Below are 19,761 nucleotides of genomic sequence, written 5' to 3' on the forward strand. Positions count from 1 at the left end.
TTACACGAAGTAGTGGTCTGGACTGTAGGAGTTTACCTATGACACATTTGGGAAAGTTCTAATTACTATAGACCTGCAGTTTTCCATTTCAGACCTGCACAATCTTTTCTTTTTCCCTCTCGTTAAGTCTTTTTAGCTGTGTCCTCTCTCTTACATCTTGTAATATTAGAATAACAATAATATTGGCAACAACATTTCACCATTCTTTTTTTTGTCAATTTGGACAGTTAAAGGGTTAACATTCTTCAGGGCGGAGGTGCATTAACAGGTCCCGGTGACGACATTGCATGATACAGTTTCCATTCTCTTCCTTTGACACAATTTGGGTTGTTACCTTTAAATCTTCTCACGCCCCAGTCACACTGCAGAAGCATTTCTGAGCACCATGATGAGCCGGGGCCCTATTTTGCTGTCTCAGGTATGGATGGTTGTATAGATTCTATAGCAGCTAGTTCATTTCTACAGATATGCGGCAAAAGTGGGGTTAAGTGTTTAGAAGGGGGAGGATTGATAAGGCAAATTTGAGCTTAGCGAGTAGAAGGTTATTGTAGGACTGTATGTCCACTGGTGGACTCCTTGGCATAATTAGGGCAGTGTATGGCAGTTATTGGGGCATGGACAAGAAAAGCAGGTAGGCAGGAGGCATCTGATTTGCAAATCTAGTAATTTAGTTTTTGCAGTTTTAAGGAAGAAATTAGCAAAACAAATTTGTAATTTAGAAGCGACATCAAAGTTTCTACTATGGGAGATCTGGAGGGACAATAGTGTGACAGGTGTGCATTACTTGTGTTATGTTCTGCAGATCAATGCATGTCCTACCAACGCAAGGCATCGAAGTATTACATTCGGCATATGTTGTGCAATGTGCATTAAATTCTGTAAATCTAGCAATTTACTGAGGAACTCATGGCAATGATCTAAAACAGGAAAGAGGACACCGGTGGCACCTCCGTCTGGCTCACTATCTAGAAATGTTTATGGGGTCAACACCCTGATGTTACTTTACATCACTATACAGTATATCAAGGTCAGATCTTCATAGACCAATGGATTTACAATTGGCGGTTCTAGACAAGCTGGGAGATGTCGTTTATCAACAGGTGTAGGAACCCAAATTGGAGACCACTGCTAGAATCAAACATTAATGGGAGAGCGGGGTCAATCATTTTAACACCTGCGCAAAATAAGAAGTGAGTACTCATAGTAGCATTTCAGATAAGATCTTTCGGTAAAGTCAGCCAGTTAACAAGATGAAAGTTTATTTTTTGGGGAGTTCCCTCATTTTGGGTATGTTCCAAAATAAGACAGCTCCCAGCCTAGGTGGGACTTCTTGCAAACTAGGAGATCTGCTTTGTCATAGATTTTACAAGTGGGAAGAAGTATAATTGCCTATAGGGCTTTCAGCTTCTGTGGTGTGGTTGTTGGCTTTTAGCTCCCAGATCTGGGTCTTGGCGGGGAAAAGAGACATGTCATTTAGTGAAGGGTCTACATTACAGATCTTCAGAAGATTAAATATTTTGAACTTTTTCTTGATACAGATATCATTGTGAGAACCGCTCTTTAGCTAACAATTCCATCAAGTTGGGTCCACGTAGTTTACTTTTTTTCTAAATAAATTCTATTGCATGGAATGTACTATATGTGTTACCACAAAGCTGGACGGATTGCTCAACCCACGCAGCAGAATTCTCTTTACTGTGCCCTTAAGGCTTCTAGAGTAGTTAAAGAGCTAAACGGACAATCGGACAATATTTTTCCATTAACAAGAAGAGCCACCATTCTTTTAGAGCATATTACTCTGTCCACTGTATGACATTTAGGGCTTGTGCACATGGCTGTATTTTCAGTCTGAGTGCGATCCAACAAAATCATTGGATCGCACTCGGAACAACATTATTCTTTGAGGCCATGCATGTATCCAATTTTTTCCTCGGACCGAGCTGCTTCAATGAAAAAACCTCAGCATGTCTAAGTTGGATCCAGTTATTGGATCGCACTCAGTCATGCAAGTCAAAAGACTTGTGTAAAACATCCGACTGCACTCGGCAGACAGCTGAATGGAGAATTTTTCATTTTCCCATCTTCTCCTAATCAAAGAAAATCGGATCACACTATGATCACACTCTGATTAGAGCTTGATCAAAGTGTGATTAGCATAATGGGCCCGATACTCTTGGATGAGAGAAAAGACGATGGTGTGCACCTAGTCTTATACTGATGTCTTGGCAATAATTATGGTGGACAGATGACTACACATACTGTACATAGCCTCTGCTCCAATTAAATACAGCTCCAGTGGATTTTAAAGAAATATAATAGCATGCTCATATACAGATTTCCAAAATTTCAATCAACGTCTTGGCTAAGACTTGGTTTTTCCTCATAAGCTTAGTGAAAAGGGTATTTTCTCTTTTTTGGCCAAAATTAAAGATGTGGGAGAATCCCTGTAGAGGTACTAGAGGAGACTTACTCATCATTATGCATAACCTTTAGGCCACAATAGTATCAAAGGTATCGTCCAAGGTTGTAAACTCATGGCTGCTTTATTCGGCAAACCGCACTACGTACAGTATGTACATGAGTTATGTCTAGGATTTTGGCTCAACTGAGTTAAATGGAGTTCAACTGTAATACCACATACTTCCTGTTGACAGGTGTGGCACTGCTTTTGGAAGAAGAACGCCATATTTATTTGTATTGTGAAATTCTCTAAATTGGCCAACAGCCATCTTCTCGGAGTCCCACATTAGCATGCATAATGTCTTTGGCCATGCATGTATGTTCACCCCTTGTTTACTGTCACAATTAAGAAACAGTGATCATAAGGGGGTGCAGAAAAAACAATAGTTCCCCATCACGTTTATTTTTGTTGCTAGCACATCCCCCATTTAAACAAGGGCGTGTGTTGCTTACCAACTCTAAATTGTATGCCAAAAGATAACAATCAATGACATAGAAGGGTTTTATAATTTTATTATTTGGCAAGTTCACAGGGCAAAAAACACAAATATTCGTTTGGGCCATTTTCAGCCCATGTCAAGGGTCCTTAATGGTTAAAAGTTGATATGTAAAGCTGGTGCCTTTCCATTCATAAAGGGTTGGCTGTTCATACCTGCTTGCACTTTTTACTAGACGGATTAGGTTTCATTGGAAGAAACCATAATTAATGAGTTTGCCATTGTCATTTAAATTATGACCGCGTAACCATAAGGGTTAGAAGGACAAGTCCCAGAGTAGGTAATGTGCTAAATGGCCTTCAGCAATAGGTAGTTCATGGACTTAATAATATGTTATCTACATCCGCATACATGTTTTCAATGTTTTTATTGGAATGTGCACATTGTAGATTCAGATTGAAGGCAGCAAAACCATCATTTAACACACGGAAACAATGAGAAAAGAAACACATGTGAAACAAACCACAATATGAGTTCCTCAAAGTACCCCACTTTACACCCCCTTGGCATTCTCTCAATCAGTTTCAGCAGATAGTCAGCTGGAATGGCTTCCAATGCCTCATGAAGAGTTTATTTGTGGGAGTCATCGGCCTTCAGAAAGTGTGGCGAGCAACAGGTGTGTTTTACAGAGGCAGTGTTGGTACACATCCATACAGTGCTGAGTCCTATTCCACAACTGTTCTAAGTCTGAATGGGGCAGGAACATCTCAACTAAGTAAAGAGAAACGACAGTACATTATTACTTTAAGACATAAAGGTCAGTCAATCTGGAAATTTACTAAAAACTTTAAGGGATCCCCAAGTGTAGTCATGAAAGCCATCTTTCCTTATGATCAAAATGGCTCTCATGTGTGGACCCACCAATAAAGGATGACCAAGAATTATCACTGCTTCGGAGGATAAATTCATCAGAGTTACCAGCACCACAAATTGATAGCACGTAATATATTAGCCCTCTTAATGATGCACAGACATCAAGTAGCAGATACATCTCAACATCAACCTTCCAGAGGAGACAACGAGAAGCAAACTTTTATAGTTGAATTGCTGCAAAGAAGCCACTACTGAAGACCATAAACAAGAAAAGGAGACTTGTTTGACCCAAGGAACATTAGACATGGTCAGTGGAAATCTGTACTGTGGCCTAATAAGTCAAAATTTGAGATTTTTGGTACAAATCGCCATGCCTTTATGAAGATGTGGTAAGGTGAGCTAATTGTTTAAACATGTGTGATGCCCACTGAGAAACACAGAGGGGGAGGTGTTATGGTGTGGGGGTACTTTCTGGTGACATTGTTGGTGATTTATTCCAAATTCAAGGCACACCTAGCATTCTGCAACAACATGCCATCCCATCTAGTTTGTGGTTAGTGGGACCATCATTTGTGTTCCAATAGGACAATTACCTAAAACACACCTCCAGGCTATGTAATGGCAATATGACCAAGAAGGAGAGTACTGGAGTACATTTGATAACATGACCTCCACAATCACTCAATCTAATTGAGATGGTTTTGGATGAGTTAGAAGCAGAGCAAAGCCAAAGCAGCCAACAAATGCTTTGCACCTCTGGGGACTCATTCAAGACTGTTGGAAAACCTTTCCAGGTGACTACCGGATGAAGCTGTTTGAAAGAATGTTCTCAGAGTAAAATGGGGCTACTTTGAGGAATCTAAGGTTTAACACATATATATATGTTTCACACGTGTTTCTTTGCGTCTTATTTCCATATGTGTTTCTTTGTGGCTTTGCTGCTTTCAGTCTGAATCTAAAATGTGCACATTCCAATAGGAACAATAAAAACTACTGCATGAACCAGTGTGTCCAAACTTTTGATTGGTATTGTATGCAGTAGGTTCATATTTAAGAAGGTAAAAGTGATGGTTATATTATTTCATACTTTCATAGCTTTATGGTTGAAAGAATAGATAAATACAATTAGTTCAACTTATAATCCTAACATTTTGATCCAGAGGAAAGAAAAATTCCTAGGAGGCAGATGCTAACTGCGCCAAATTAGGGGAAAAAAATCTTTCCCCACGCTATATGAGGCAATCAGACTAGTTTCTATCACAGAATATAGTAAACACAACCTGCAACATCTTAGTTATTAAAAACGGCATCAAGGACCTCTTTGAACTAGTTGTTGTTAATGATTTTCTGAAAATGTCATAATAAAATTGTAATAAAGCAAGGCAAAGTAAGGCAGCAGTATGACATAAAAGCAAGTATTATCAAGATGAAATCTACTAGTTGCCACAAAGAGGAATAGTCAAAAGTGAAATCTGTGAGTTAACCAGTCCTCTACAGACCATAGAGGAAGTAGTTGAGAGATGGGGAGATATCAAGGTATGGAAAGGTTCTGCAGAAGGTGTAAGAAGATGGGACACTAATCCATAGTTGGTGGTCACTTGATGGATTTTTACGTTATTTCAACAGATGATTAAGAGGCATAATTAAGCATAGATTATACAGACACTCATTACTGTATTGTCATGGACTGTCCATGAGAAGACAATTTGGCAAATTCTATTCTGGAGCCAATTGTGGTCTAGAATTCTGGGTTTATAATTTCTTATGAATCCAGTATTTTTTTCATAATTTTCAGTATGGCTTTGACTGTTCAGGTCAGTAATAATCACAATTAGAGTAAATACCCTGTAACATCCCAATTTACATTTATAGCATCTTACAGATGTTCTAATGATGAAACTGGGAGGACAATTGCTTCATTGCTCATGAAGCAGATTCCTTATGTGCCAGTGTAAGAGCTGATGATGGCTACTCTCTCTCTTCCCCATGAGCCGCTTTCACATTGCGTTTATGCACCTGTTCAGTGGCCCTGTCCGGGTTTATGTCCAAACCCCCCGCAAAATGGGATTCGGACGTATGCGTCGACGGGGCCATGGACTATAAAGGTGTCAACACAGTGAATGTGCGCGCTGCTGTGCATCATTTTCGGGAGTGTACACCTACGTAGTCTACTACATCTGAGTTATTTGCCACTCAGCTGAACCAAGAAGAGTAATATGACTTCCTTCCACTTAGAAGTAAAAAAGACTGAGGGCACTTCTTCTGCCCCCTGTTAGGAACATGTATTAGGTACTATAGTAGGGATTTACCTGCTATTGCTATTGATTTTGAAATTCAATTTGGAACTTGAAAGGATCTATTGTATCAGTATTGTTACTGGTATTAGCCTGAGAAAGCTGTCCACATTGTTGTACCTAAATCATTTATGAGACAACTGTCTTTGGGACTGATCCTTCCTCATACATTTGTATGGAACTGTACATACATTGTTATAGTTCTCTTGTATGATGTAGACAGATAAAAGGCTCCTTTAACAATATAGAAGTCAACTATGAAAGAAAAACAGTTCAGATAAGGACAGCGGCCGGCTGGGTGTTGGTCATCGCAACCACTTAAATTACTGCCATCAACTTAGAGGAAAAGATCATGAAAGTGCACACTCAGATGGATCTCATGGTTGGGTGACTTTACTGTAAATGACCCTACAATAGATGTAAATATACAATATATTACACATACAGTACAGACCAAAGGTTTGGACACACCTTCTCATTTAAAGATTTTTCTGTATTTTCATGACTATGAAAATTGTATATTCACACTGAAGGCATCAAAATTATGAATTAACACATGTGGAATTATATACTTAACAAAAAAGTGTGAAACAACTGAAAATATGTGTTATATTCTAGGTTCTTCAAAGTAGCCACCTTTTGCTTTGATGACTGCTTTGCACACTCTTGGCATTCTCTTGATGAGCTTCAAGAGGTAGTCACCGGAAATGGTCTTCCAACAATCTTGAAGGAGTTCCCAGAGATGCTTAGCACTTGTTGGCCCTTTTGCCTTCACTCTGCGGTCCAGCTCACCCCAAACCATCTCGATTGGGTTCAGGTCTGGTGACTGTGGAGGGCAGGTTATCTGGCGTAGCACCCCATCACTCTCCTTCTTGGTCAGATAGCCCTTACACAGCCTGGAGGTGTGTTTGGGGTCATTGTCCTGTTGAAAAATAAATGATGGTCCAACTAAACGCAAACCGGATGGAATAGCATGCCGCTGCAAGATGCTGTGGTAGCCATGCTGGTTCAGTATGCCTTCAATTTTGAATAAATCCCTAACAGTGTCACCAGCAAAGCACCCCCACACCATCACACCTCTTCCTCCTTGCTTCACGGTGGGAACCAGGCATGTAGAGTCCATCCGTTCACCTTTTCTGCGTCGCACAAAGACACGGTGGTTGGAACCAAAGATCTCAAATTTGGACTCATCAGACCAAAGCACAGATTTCCACTGGTCTAATGTCCATTCCTTGTGTTCTTTAGCCCAAACAAGTCTCTTCTGCTTGTTGCCTGTCCTAAGCAGTGGTTTCCTAGCAGCTATTTTACCATGAAGGCCTGCTGCACAAAGTCTCCTCTTAACAGTTGTTGTAGAGATGTGTCTGCTGCTAGAACTCTGTGTGGCATTGACCTGGTCTCTAATCTGAGCTGCTGTTAACCTGCGATTTCTGAGGCTGGTGACTCGGATAAACTTATCCTCAGATGCAGAGGTGACTCTTGGTCTTCCTTTCCTGGGGCGGTCCTCATGTGAGCCAGTTTCTTTGTAGCGCTTGATGTTTTTTGCAACTGCACTTGGGGACACTTTCAAAGTTTGCCCAATTTTTCGGACTGACTGACCTTCATTTCTTAAAGTTATGATGGCCACTCGTTTTTCTTTACTTAGCTGCTTTTTTTTTCCATAATACAAATTCTAACAGTCTATTCAGTAGGATTATCAGCTGTGTATCCACCAGACTTCTGCACAACACAACTGATGGTCCCAACCCCATTTATAAGGCAAGATATCCCACTTATTAAACCTGATAGGGCACACCTGTGAAGTGACTACCTCTTGAAGCTCATCAAGAGAATGCCAAAGTGTGCAAAGCAGTCATCAAAGCAAAAGGTGGCTACTTTGAAGAACCTAGAATATAAGACATATTTTCAGTTGTTTCCCTCTTTTTTTTGTTAAGTATATAATTCCACATGTGTTAATTTATAGTTTTGATGCCTTCAGTGTGAATGTACAATTTTCATAGTCATGAAAATACAGAAAAATCTTTAAATGAGAAGGTGTGTCCAAACTTTTGGTCTGTACTGTATGTACTGTATTGTGATATACAACCCAATTTTACTTGCTATTTTCATGACTGTTAGGCTTGTACTATGAAATTCCAATGACTCCAGTAATATTATTTAACTTTTTTCATAAACCATAATTTTTATCAGGATTTACTTGTGGCTGCATTGGTTTGATCAAGTGACACTTTACGGATTTATTTTTCTTTTTCTCTAGCATTCAGTACTTTTTGCTCTTGTTTTTAAATTGGTGCTGCTCATAATTTGCTCTTTTGGTGGCTGTCTCTGGCAGAATCAGTCTCCATCTCCATCTGGCAGCTGACAATATAGACCCTTCTTATTACAATGCAGCCCAGTTACCACAGAGGGTCTCCTCCTTTCTTGACAAGTAGGACAGAAAGCCATTTCTATTGGCTGCTCTTTAGTGAATAGAGGATCATTATGCAGGGACCATTCTGCGGGGAGCGTGAATGAGCATGAGTTTCCACCAAGATGCTCATTTTATGTATGTGCACATTGCAGTAACTCTACTTTAAAATGATGTAGACAGTGAATATGATATCTAATGGTGGGATAACCCCTTCGGAGGACATGCTATTGTGGCACCCCAGGGATCTGGTTTCCACAGTAACAGCAGTGTTATGTCTGAGAGCAGGTGGGAGGTCTCTTGGTCAGGAATCCTATGCATGCCACACCTCCTGCCCAGTCCTGGGAGGGGAAGAACTTCCCCTATATAAACCTAGGGCTGAGGCAGGGTTAGTGAGTAGAGAAGAAGTAGAGACAGAGAAAAGAAGCAAATATAGGAACAGAACATCAGGAGCTCTGTGGGAGCAGTGTTACAAGGAGTCAGGGGCTGGCAGCTGCAGAGCTCGCCCTGACTGAGAAGATTTCTTACCGGACCCGGAGTCCGAGGCTGTGGGGACTAACTCCTACCCAGCAGCAGAATCCGTCAGGCAGGGGATTCCAGGTCCTCTGGCCAAAAAACCCGAAGGCACGGTCACACGCATGGGACCAGCACCGCCGTCGTGGAGCGGAAGCTACTAGAAGGCCCCGAGTCACCGGCCATACGGGTGAGCACCACACGGTACACTCAGGGACGTGGGCTACTTATACCCGCCTCTAGCAAGGTAGCCAGAAGAGTACAGTTAGTTTGGGAGGCCTACAACTCCGCCTGGCCAGGGGAGATCCCATCTGCTCAAGGACTGACCAGGCCCCAATCGCTAGCCAGTACTCCGGGAGGGTCTATCTTTGTCACCAGTAAAGACCCTGAACTACACCGTACCGTCTCCGAGTGGTTCCTGCTACCCCCATCATCCACGTCGGCTGCCCTGAGGCCATACCCCTCCCGTTGGGGGTTATACTATCACGCTGCACAATCCTACCACCGGCCTCAGCGGTCTGCCCTGCAGCAGCAGCTCCTTAGCTGTACTCAACGGGTGGCGTAGTCGTCCAACATCTACCGCTGACACATCGCCGCTCAGTTTGACTCCCTGGGCACGGACCGGGTCACCGCCACGAGACTACAACCCTCAACAGATCCGGCTCCGGGTAAGCTCCCGCGTGCGCAACGCAGCGCGACACAGGCCCAGGGGCGCGTCAACTTTTGGCGTAGTCGGCAGGATTTTGTGCCCGCAACCACCGGGTACTGCGTGCCTGAAAGAGACTGTTCAAACTTACCTGTGGTGAGGATTCCGCCATCCGGCGCCATCTTCAGCCTTCTTCCCGCCATCGGTGAAGATTCCCGCCATCCGGCGCCATTTTCAGCCTTCTTCCCGCCTTCCGTGGAGTTTTCCCGCCGTTGGACGCCATCTTGAAGACGTCGCGCGGGAAGAAGAGGGGCGTGGACTCCGAAAGCGCGCGAGAACTGAAGCCCCGCCTCACGTCCGGACGTCGCGTAAGGTCCTGGAAGGAGCCCAGCAGACGCCGACGTCACAGGAGCGCGACGGAATGTCCTCAACCCTGACGATCTACTGCGGAGCCACGGCCTACGGAAGAGGATCATCGCAAGGTAGGCCACGGTCCACTAGGGGGGAGGAGGATGTCGGATACGGAGGAGAGCTTCACTGCCTCAACCCCCGCCAGCGCCATCGCTGCTGCAGTCATGCCTTTCACCATGCCCTATATCCCGGGAGCGGCCTGGCTACCCCAGTACTCAGGGGAGTCACATACCCTGCATGACTTTAGAGAAAAGCTGGATAGCCTCTTCCAGGTGTACCCCCTCACAGAAGAGCAAAAAGTGAGCATCCTGGTGGCCCAATTAACTGGGGCAGCCCGAAGGGAGGTAAAGTCCTGGCCACCTGGGGGGAGGACTGTCGCAGGGATACTAACCCGGCTGAGGGACACCTTTGATACCCGCACCTCAGCCGAGATCAAGCTTAGATTCTACGGGTGCAAACAGCGGGCACATGAGTGTATAAGGGACTATGCCCTGAACCTACAAGAGGCCCTGAGAGCCATTAAGCAGACCGACCCTGACGGCGTGGGAGACGAGGACAGGCTGTTGACTGAACAATTTATAGAGGGTTTATATTGCAATGCCCACCGAACCCAGTTGCGGGCAATGGCCTTACAGGACCCTCATCTGGGATTTGCACAGTTCAAGGACAGAGCCATCCGGGTGCTCCGAGAACCGGCACCAGGTGGCGTTGTGACCCACAGACGCCCCACTACTACTTACCACCAGGAGGCGGCGCCCTTGTCGGCAGGGCCTGTGGGAGCTGATGCGCAGGCTTTGAGCAATGACCCGGCTCCAGACCTGCACCATCAGGTCCAAGAGCTAGCTAAAAGCGTTGCTGCGCTAACCCGAACTGTGCAGTCTTTACAGGTTTCTACTCCAGGGAAGATCCAGCTGGCATCCGGACCGGAGGACATCCCGTGGCGTCGACCAAGGAGGACCCCACCGGCCAGAGGAAGACCCAGCGACCGATACAACGAGGACGGACGACCCATCTGCCGCCGCTGTAATCAACCCGGACATATGGCAAGGTACTGTCCTTTAAACTGGCACAACCTAGGGTAGAGGGCCAACCCCTAGGAAAAAGATCATCAGGCCCATCGAACTGGCGCGACAAATATGTGGGAGGACGTCCAGTCTTGCCTGTGGTACTGGATGGCATTCCTATGAGTGCCCTACTGGACACCGGGTCACAGGTCACCACCATCCCGTACGTGCTCTTCAAGCAGTACTGGAATGACTCGGATATTACCCGCTACCCTGACGACGACTTGAGTATCATCGCCAGCAATGGTCAGCCCGTGCCACAGATCGGATTTAAAGAGGTGACCATTAAAATTGGTAGAGTTGAACTGGCAGCACAGGGACTGATCATTGTAGACATTGACAAACACGAGAGTCACCCAAAGATAACTCTAGGAACTAATGTAATTGAAAATTGTCTTGCAGAGGTGATTTTCCTTTTACAGCAGGTTGCCAAGAACGCCAGCTCCGGCGAGCAGCGAGTGCTCCAAAAAGAGATCCGGGCACTGATGCGACGGCAACAGGTGGAACTCTCCGGCGGTGAGATTGGTAGCGTGAGAATGTGTGACCCTTTCCCTATTGCCATGCCCCCAAAAAGTGAAATGATGATTTGGTGCCGGGCAGCTATTGGTCTGAGAGGTAGAGATTACCAGGCAATGGTAGAACCAGTTTACTCAGACAGTAGGCCCACCATCTTGACAGCACGGGGGGTGGTTAATGTACGCCATGGGAGGGTGCCCGTTCGCATAATCAATATCGGGAAGAGGGAAGTGTACCTGCCCCGGTATGCCACGCTAGCCAAATTATATACCATTAACCAAAATGCTATACAATCTGTGGAACCCTTGCCTCCATCTCACCCGGAGGAAGGTAACGGCTCTAAGAAAACAATGGAGGACTGGTGTCAGCAACTACATTTGGGTACTGACTCCACTCCCTCACACCAGAAACAGGGAGTCTATCGGGTGGTTCAAGAGTACGAGAGAGTGTTTAGTAAATACCCGTTAGACTTCGGGCGAGTCAAGGGGGTAGAACACCACATCCCCACGGGAGACCATCCTCCCATAAAAGAGAGGTATCGACCCGTACCCCCTGCACACTACCAACACGCCAAGGGGATGCTTAGAGACATGAAGGAGGCTGGGGTGATCAGGGATAGCTGTAGCCCCTGGGCAGCTCCACTAGTCTTAGTCAAAAAGAAAGACAACACCATGAGGATGTGTGTAGATTACCGGAAAATCAACCGTATCACACACAAGGATGCGTACCCCTTACCAAGGATAGAGGAGTCTTTGGCTGCTTTAAGATCTGCTAACTTCTTCTCTACCTTGGATCTCACTAGTGGGTACTGGCAGGTTCCTGTAGCAGAGGCGGACCGGGAGAAGACCGCATTCACCACCCCGATGGGACTTAGCGAGTTTACCTGCATGCCGTTCGGACTCTGCAACGCACCAGGAACCTTCCAACGATTAATGGAGTGCTGTCTGGGCCACAGAAACTTCGAGACGGTCCTGTTGTACCTGGACGATGTCATCGTATATTCTAAGACTTATGAGGACCACCTGAAACACCTGGCGGAAGTGTTCGAAGCTCTGGCAAGCTACGGCCTAAAGGTGAAACCCTCCAAGTGTCACCTCCTGAAACCAAAGGTGCAGTACCTGGGACACGTGGTGAGCGCTGACGGAGTGGCTCCCGACCCTGATAAGATCACCGCAATTAAGGAATGGCCAAGTCCCTCCAGTGTAAAGGAAGTGCGGCAGTTCCTCGGGTTGGTAGGCTACTACCGCAGGTTCATCCCCGGTTTCACCAAAAAGGCAGCTCCTATGCAGGACCTCCTGATAGGCCAGTCCCGGAAGGCCAAGAACCAGAAGCCGCCCTTCAGATGGGAGAAGTTGGAAGAAGAGTCCTTCCGCCAGCTGAAGATGGCCCTCACGGGGGATGAAATCCTGGCGTACCCGGATTACAGCCAGCCCTTTATCCTCTACACCGACGCAAGTAACATCGGGCTAGGAGCCGTGCTGTCCCAGATCCAGCAGGGGAAAGAGCGAGTAATCGCTTATGCCAGCCGAAAACTGCGACCCACCGAAAGAAACCCTGAGAATTACAGCTCATTTAAGCTAGAGTTCCTGGCAGTGGTGTGGGCAGTCACCGAACGCTTTAAGCACTACCTCGCTTCTTCCCGGTTCGTCGTGTACACGGATAACAACCCGTTGACACACCTGGACACGGCAAGACTCGGTGCCCTAGAGCAGAGATGGATGGCCCGCCTGTCCAACTACGAGTTCACCATCAAATACCGGGCAGGACGCTCCAATACCAACGCGGACGCCCTGTCCAGGATGCCAAACCTACCGGACGTAGGAGAAGATCCAGAGGGACTGGAAGAAGTCGAACTCCCCGCGTTTCACCGTCATGGGACTATCCAGTATTCCCATCGGGTAAGGAGTAAGCAAGGCGCTACGCTTAACCCCTTACCTCACTACAACTGGGCGGAAACGCAAGACAGTGACCCTGCTGTCCGGCTGGTGAAGGAGATGCTGACTCAGCCAGAGACTCGCCTTGACCCAGACGCTCCGGAGGAAGCCAAGCAACTGTGGGCAGAAAAGAGTAGACTGTTCCTTTACAAGGGGAAGTTGTGCCGCAGGATGGTTAACTCCCGGACACATGAACTAATCTGGCAAGTAGTGGTGCCACGACGAGACGCAGCCATGGTGATGGAGGCATACCACGATGGAGCTGGGCATTTCGGATGGAAGAAGCTGGAGTTCCTGCTGCGTGGGCGGTTCCATTGGGTAGGCATGAGGGGAACCATTGAGAGGTGGTGCAGAGACTGTGGCCCGTGCAACCTGAGGAGGAAGGACCGTGCCAGCCAGAAGACTCCCCTGCAGTCCATCGTCACCCGGCAGCCGTTGGAACTGGTAGCCTTGGATCATGTAAAACTGACCCCAAGCAGAAGTGGCTACGTCTACGCGTTAACCATCGTGGATCATTACTCCCGGTTCTTGGTTGTCGTCCCCGTCAAGGACTTAACGGCTCAAACAGCAGCTAGAGCCTTCCAGCAGCACTTCTGCCGTCCACACGGGTACCCGGACCAAGTGCTGACGGACCAGGGACCTGCCTTTGAAGCGGAGGTCTTCCAGGAATTCTGCAATCTGTATGGCTGCCGGAAGATAAGGACGACACCCTATCATCCGCAAACTAATGGACTTTGTGAGAAAATGAACCAGGTGGTAATGGATCTTCTGAAAACGTTGCCCCTGGAAGAACGCAGTCTGTGGCCTGAGAAGCTGCCCGATCTGGTGGACCTATACAACCACATCCCGGTAGGTTCCACCAACTGTACCCCGGCTTACCTAATGAGGGCGAGACCTGGTAAGTTACCTGTTGACCTGGAAATGGGGGTCCTGACACCCGAGGACACTTCACCAGAAACAGACTGGGACACAGAGAGGCAGCAGCAGTACCGGAAAGTACAGGAGAGCGTGGAGCGAAGTCTCTGTCAGGCTAGGGAGAGACAAGAGAAAACTTACAACCAGTATGCTCCCGCTGTTCCCCTGGTGCCCGGAGAGCAGGTCTTGAAGAGGAAAAGACGGCTCCACAAGTTGGATGACCAGTGGGAGAAGGACCCGTACACCGTACTGCCCTCAAGCCACGAGAACCCGAAGGTCTGTACCATCAGTAAAGACGGAGGGGAGACCACAGCCATTGTATCCCGGGATCACCTGAAGAAGTGTCCTGAACAGCTACGGAACCCTGAAGAGGAACAAGAAGACCATCGACCCGTAGAGGAAAGGGAAGATATGGTTAGTACTGTGCTCGGAGACTTCCCTCGGTCTTGGACTCAAGTCAATGGTGCAGTTGTGGTACCCGTACTCACCTTCCTCCAACCAGCATCCCAAGCACCTACGGAGCAACAGGTAGAGCTGGAAGAACAGCCGGTCCAGGAGGCAGAAGACCCCACACCAGCAGACCAGGAGGATCAACCCTCTGCTTGCAGTGAGCCTGCCATATCCCTAGTGAGCCAAAGGGCCCGTAGACCGCTGCCCAGTTTACCCTTAACAGCTCCTACACCCTGTAGTTCAGGGCCAGACAGTCAGCTCCGTAGGTCCACTAGGGCCACTAGAGGCCAGTTACCCGCACGTTGGAGGATTTGAAGTGTATAAATTGTTTTATTTGTGGTCACCTGTTTTTCTTGTTGCTTGTGTATAATTATGTGTTTCTAGTTGTTTATAGGAGTCTTTGGTGGATTTACCGGGAATCCTGTGTACATAGTTGGAGCGTAACCCAGGACGGACTAAAGACTGTTAAGGACTCGGGGCAGGACAGACCCCTACCTGGTTACGTCTCCCTGTTTTGGTGAAATGGACACCTTGCTTTCTTCAAAGACTGCACCCGGTTACGGACATGCCGTGACCACCTTTATGTGTTTCTTTATTGTATTGTTATTGTTATATCTTGTTATGTTTTTCTAAAATATGTTTAGTCCCAGAGTACTAAATTTCACTAGGGGGGAATGTGGCACCCCAGGGATCTGGTTTCCACAGTAACAGCAGTGTTATGTCTGAGAGCAGGTGGGAGGTCTCTTGGTCAGGAATCCTATGCATGCCACACCTCCTGCCCAGTCCTGGGAGGGGAAGAACTTCCCCTATATAAACCTAGGGCTGAGGCAGGGTTAGTGAGTAGAGAAGAAGTAGAGACAGAGAAAAGAAGCAAATATAGGAACAGAACATCAGGAGCTCTGTGGGAGCAGTGTTACAAGGAGTCAGGGGCTGGCAGCTGCAGAGCTCGCCCTGACTGAGAAGATTTCTTACCGGACCCGGAGTCCGAGGCTGTGGGGACTAACTCCTACCCAGCAGCAGAATCCGTCAGGCAGGGGATTCCAGGTCCTCTGGCCAAAAAACCCGAAGGCACGGTCACACGCATGGGACCAGCACCGCCGTCGTGGAGCGGAAGCTACTAGAAGGCCCCGAGTCACCGGCCATACGGGTGAGCACCACACGGTACACTCAGGGACGTGGGCTACTTATACCCGCCTCTAACAAGGTAGCCAGAAGAGTACAGTTAGTTTGGGAGGCCTACAACTCCGCCTGGCCAGGGGAGATCCCATCTGCTCAAGGACTGACCAGGCCCCAATCGCTAGCCAGTACTCCGGGAGGGTCTATCTTTGTCACCAGTAAAGACCCTGAACTACACCGTACCGTCTCCGAGTGGTTCCTGCTACCCCCATCATCCACGTCGGCTGCCCTGAGGCCATACCCCTCCCGTTGGGGGTTATACTATCACGCTGCACAATCCTACCACCGGCCTCAGCGGTCTGCCCTGCAGCAGCAGCTCCTTAGCTGTACTCAACGGGTGGCGTAGTCGTCCAACATCTACCGCTGATACATCGCCGCTCAGTTTGACTCCCTGGGCACGGACCGGGTCACCGCCACGAGACTACAACCCTCAACAGATCCGGCTCCGGGTAAGCTCCCGCGTGCGCAACACAGCGCGACACAGGCCCAGGGGCGCGTCACTATGACCATTCAAATTAATTAAAGTTACATCAAAAAGTAAAATAAGGTTCTGCATACATCATATTGTTGGAGACATAGAAGCATTTCCAGTCTTTGTATAGACACTATTTTGGCATCTATTACGTAAATGTGGCCTACTAATATGTTTATGGTCTGCTTATCCATATTGCTATATGACTATGCTGTGGGTATGCCATATATGCCTAAAATGGGAATAGCCCTTAAATCCCATCTCTCGTTTTGTACCTTGGCGCTCTACTATCTTGCTTTTTGGGTACAATTCACTACTGTACTAAATGAAAATACTACTGGTGCACCAACACTTATTACTGTAGTCATGCAAAACAATGTGAAGACACCATGAATTCAACACCCGATTGCACGGTATTCCTACAAGTCAAGCTGGAATGTTTTGTCAGTGTAAGGCCATGACCTCAGAATTAGGGCATTTTGTAAAGCAGAATTGCGGGCTTGTTATCTATTAGATCACCTTGGGCTACGTTAAAGGGATTGTTCAAGGAGGTACTATTCTTACTACAGATGAGATTGGTGAGGGTTCGACATCCAGCACCCCCTTCGATCAACTAAAAACTAGTCTAACAACAAGTACTGCAGTTTATCTCCTATTCAGGTTTGGATAACTCCTATGAGCAACAGGTTCAAGGAGAACACAGTGAACCACTTGACCACCAGGGACATGGAAGACTTATACACGAATAGTTAAAAAACTTACTTGATGTTTGCCCACCTTGTAAACAATAAGTTTATTTTCCCCAGTGGTCCCTATAATGTGGCTACTATCAATCAGGTTCACTATTAAATACTCATCCCAATAATATTATGGTCAATGGTGTAATAAAATAGGTACAGGGGTTGCAGACACTCCCATGCACTGGAGCCTAAGGGGTCAAAATGGTCCCTTTGGCCAATATTAAAGACCAATATTATTACAGACCCATGACAGTTAGAAGCCCTGTTGGAGATTTTGCATTTGGGCCCATGAGCTTCACGTTACTACTGATTATGGGAATTACTTAAGACAAAACTCTAAAGTAAGCATAACACTATCGATCAAATTTTTTCTCAATGACTATACAGTCGGGGAAAGTAAGGCAACGTCGCTTTAAAAACAGTATGATATAAAATAAGGTATTACTAAGCCAAAGTGTGAAATCTACTAGTAGTCAAAAAGTGGCATAGTCAAAGTGAGATCTGTGGATGAAAGGGGTTGTCCACTACTTGGACAACCCCTTCTGAGTCCCTATATTTTTTCCCTCAGGAAAATAATAACATATATACTCACCTCCGGTGCCTGTGCAGTTCCAGCGGTGTTGACACTGTCTCTCCCGGGGCTCACATGACATTGTTATGTCATACGATCCATTGGTGGCTTCACTCTCCTCTCCAACAGATGTAATTGACATTGAGCGGAAGTGAGAAAGCAGCAGCAGCTCTCACTGTGTTCAGATGTCGTGATTTGTCTGAAGGCAGAGAGAGTGAAGCCAACGTTAATTGGCTGCAGGGATCGTGTGACATAACAATGTAACGTGAGCCCTGGCAAAGCCAGTGCCGACAATGCTGGAACAGCGCTGGCACCGGAGGTGATTATAAGTGTTATTATTTTACTGGGGGAAAAAGGATTCAGAAGGGGTTGTCCGAGTAGTGGACAACCCCTTTAATTCAGGCCTCTGGAGACCTTGAGATGTAGTTGCCAAGAGGTTAAGGAACATGAAATATAGTGGGGGCAAATAGAGAGGAAGGGAAATAGTACTGTGCGGAAAGGTTCTGTAAGAGGAGTAAGGAGATGGGACACTTACCCATAGTTGGCTTTTGGTTGGTTGACTGCTGAGAGCCACAATTAAGCATGGATTATAGAGGCACTTATGATCTTATTATCATAAACTGTCCATGAGACGACAAGTAGGCAAATATTATTCTGGAGCCAGGTGTGGTCAAAGATTCTGGGTTTATAATTTATTATAAATGTCAGTGTGTGTTCATAACTTTCAGTATGACTGACTAATTAGTAATAATGACTCTTGGAGTAAATACCCAGTAAAACAATTTACATTTATAGCCTCTTCCAAACGTACTACTAATGCTGAAATAGAGAGAACATTTTCGCTCACGGACCAGATTCCTTATATGCCTGTCCAAGGGCTGAAAGTTGGCTGGTTAAATATGTCCTTCCTCCGATGAACCTTCTTCACCATTCAGGAGAACCAAAAAAAAGCAATATGATCTACTTTTTTTTATAGAGGTAAAGAAAAGGCCCCACGTTTTAGGACAATGTATCAAGTACGATAGCATCCACTATTTCATGTTTGATAGGGTGTCATACTAATGCCCTAAACCAAAAGGAGGCCTGCCGTGGAGGCAAATTACCTTTAATTCCCATTTATTGTGTTGGGCAGTGGTCTTCTACTGCACTAAAATGTGAACTGCTACCAGGTTCCTCAAGATTGTCTGTAGTAGGATGAAGTTGGTGCCGGGAAAAAATCCGCGCTCCTCCGTGGTGAAGAAATTTGACGAGAGATTGTATAATTAAACAATCTTGTAGCTTATTGCTAAAAGCTACGATTACTACACGTTTCGTGGACGTCCCGTCCACTTCCTCAGGTACATAGCACATTTTCTTTTTATCTACTTGATTGTTGTTAGATAACAGCGCTATTGCGCCCCTATCTCTCTACTTATTTACCAGGTTCCTCAACACATTACAACTAATTTTGATGGTCCGAGCATTGAAACAGTCTGAATGACTTAATTTCGGAGACTTATCTAATAAAAAGGTTGTTGTGATCTGCAACATGTACTAAGGAAAGATAGGGGAAAGCTGTCCCTACAGTAAGACTAAGCAGAATCCCTACGATGTAGCGGGCTGCCTTAGTCCTCAGCTAGTCTGAACGGAGACCTATAGCATAAAGGGAGGGGTCCCTAAAAGAACTAAGGACTGGGACAAAAATGGGACACCACCTAAACAGAGAAGTTGCTGCAGAACACAAAAAGACAAACTGACAAAAAGGTACTAGAGGTCCCGGAAGGACCAAGCGAACTGACAGAGAAAGGCACAGAAGCACCTGGCTAGAGAAACAGTCAAACACTGAAGTCCAGCACAGCCAAAAGGGCGGAGCTGGAATATAAAGGCAGATGGTCACGTGACCGCA

General features: G+C 46.3%; 1 protein-coding gene across 1 annotated transcript in view; it reads left to right on the top strand.

Annotated features, from left to right (window-relative positions):
• Window positions 1-259: 259 nt before the first annotated feature.
• Window positions 260-19,761, top strand: part of PKP3 (plakophilin 3) — a 77,922-nt gene continuing 58,420 nt past the window's right edge. Inside the window, exon 1 of the mRNA XM_073658728.1 lies at window positions 260-418. Within this exon, the coding sequence (XP_073514829.1) occupies window positions 386-418 (33 nt within the window). The 5' untranslated portion in view covers window positions 260-385. The remainder of the gene's footprint in view (window positions 419-19,761) is intronic.

Source organism: Phyllobates terribilis, unplaced genomic scaffold (assembly GCF_046119375.1).
Source record: "Phyllobates terribilis strain yellow unplaced genomic scaffold, ASM4611937v1 Scaffold_13__5_contigs__length_258822181, whole genome shotgun sequence".
NCBI lineage: Eukaryota > Metazoa > Chordata > Amphibia > Anura > Dendrobatidae > Phyllobates > Phyllobates terribilis.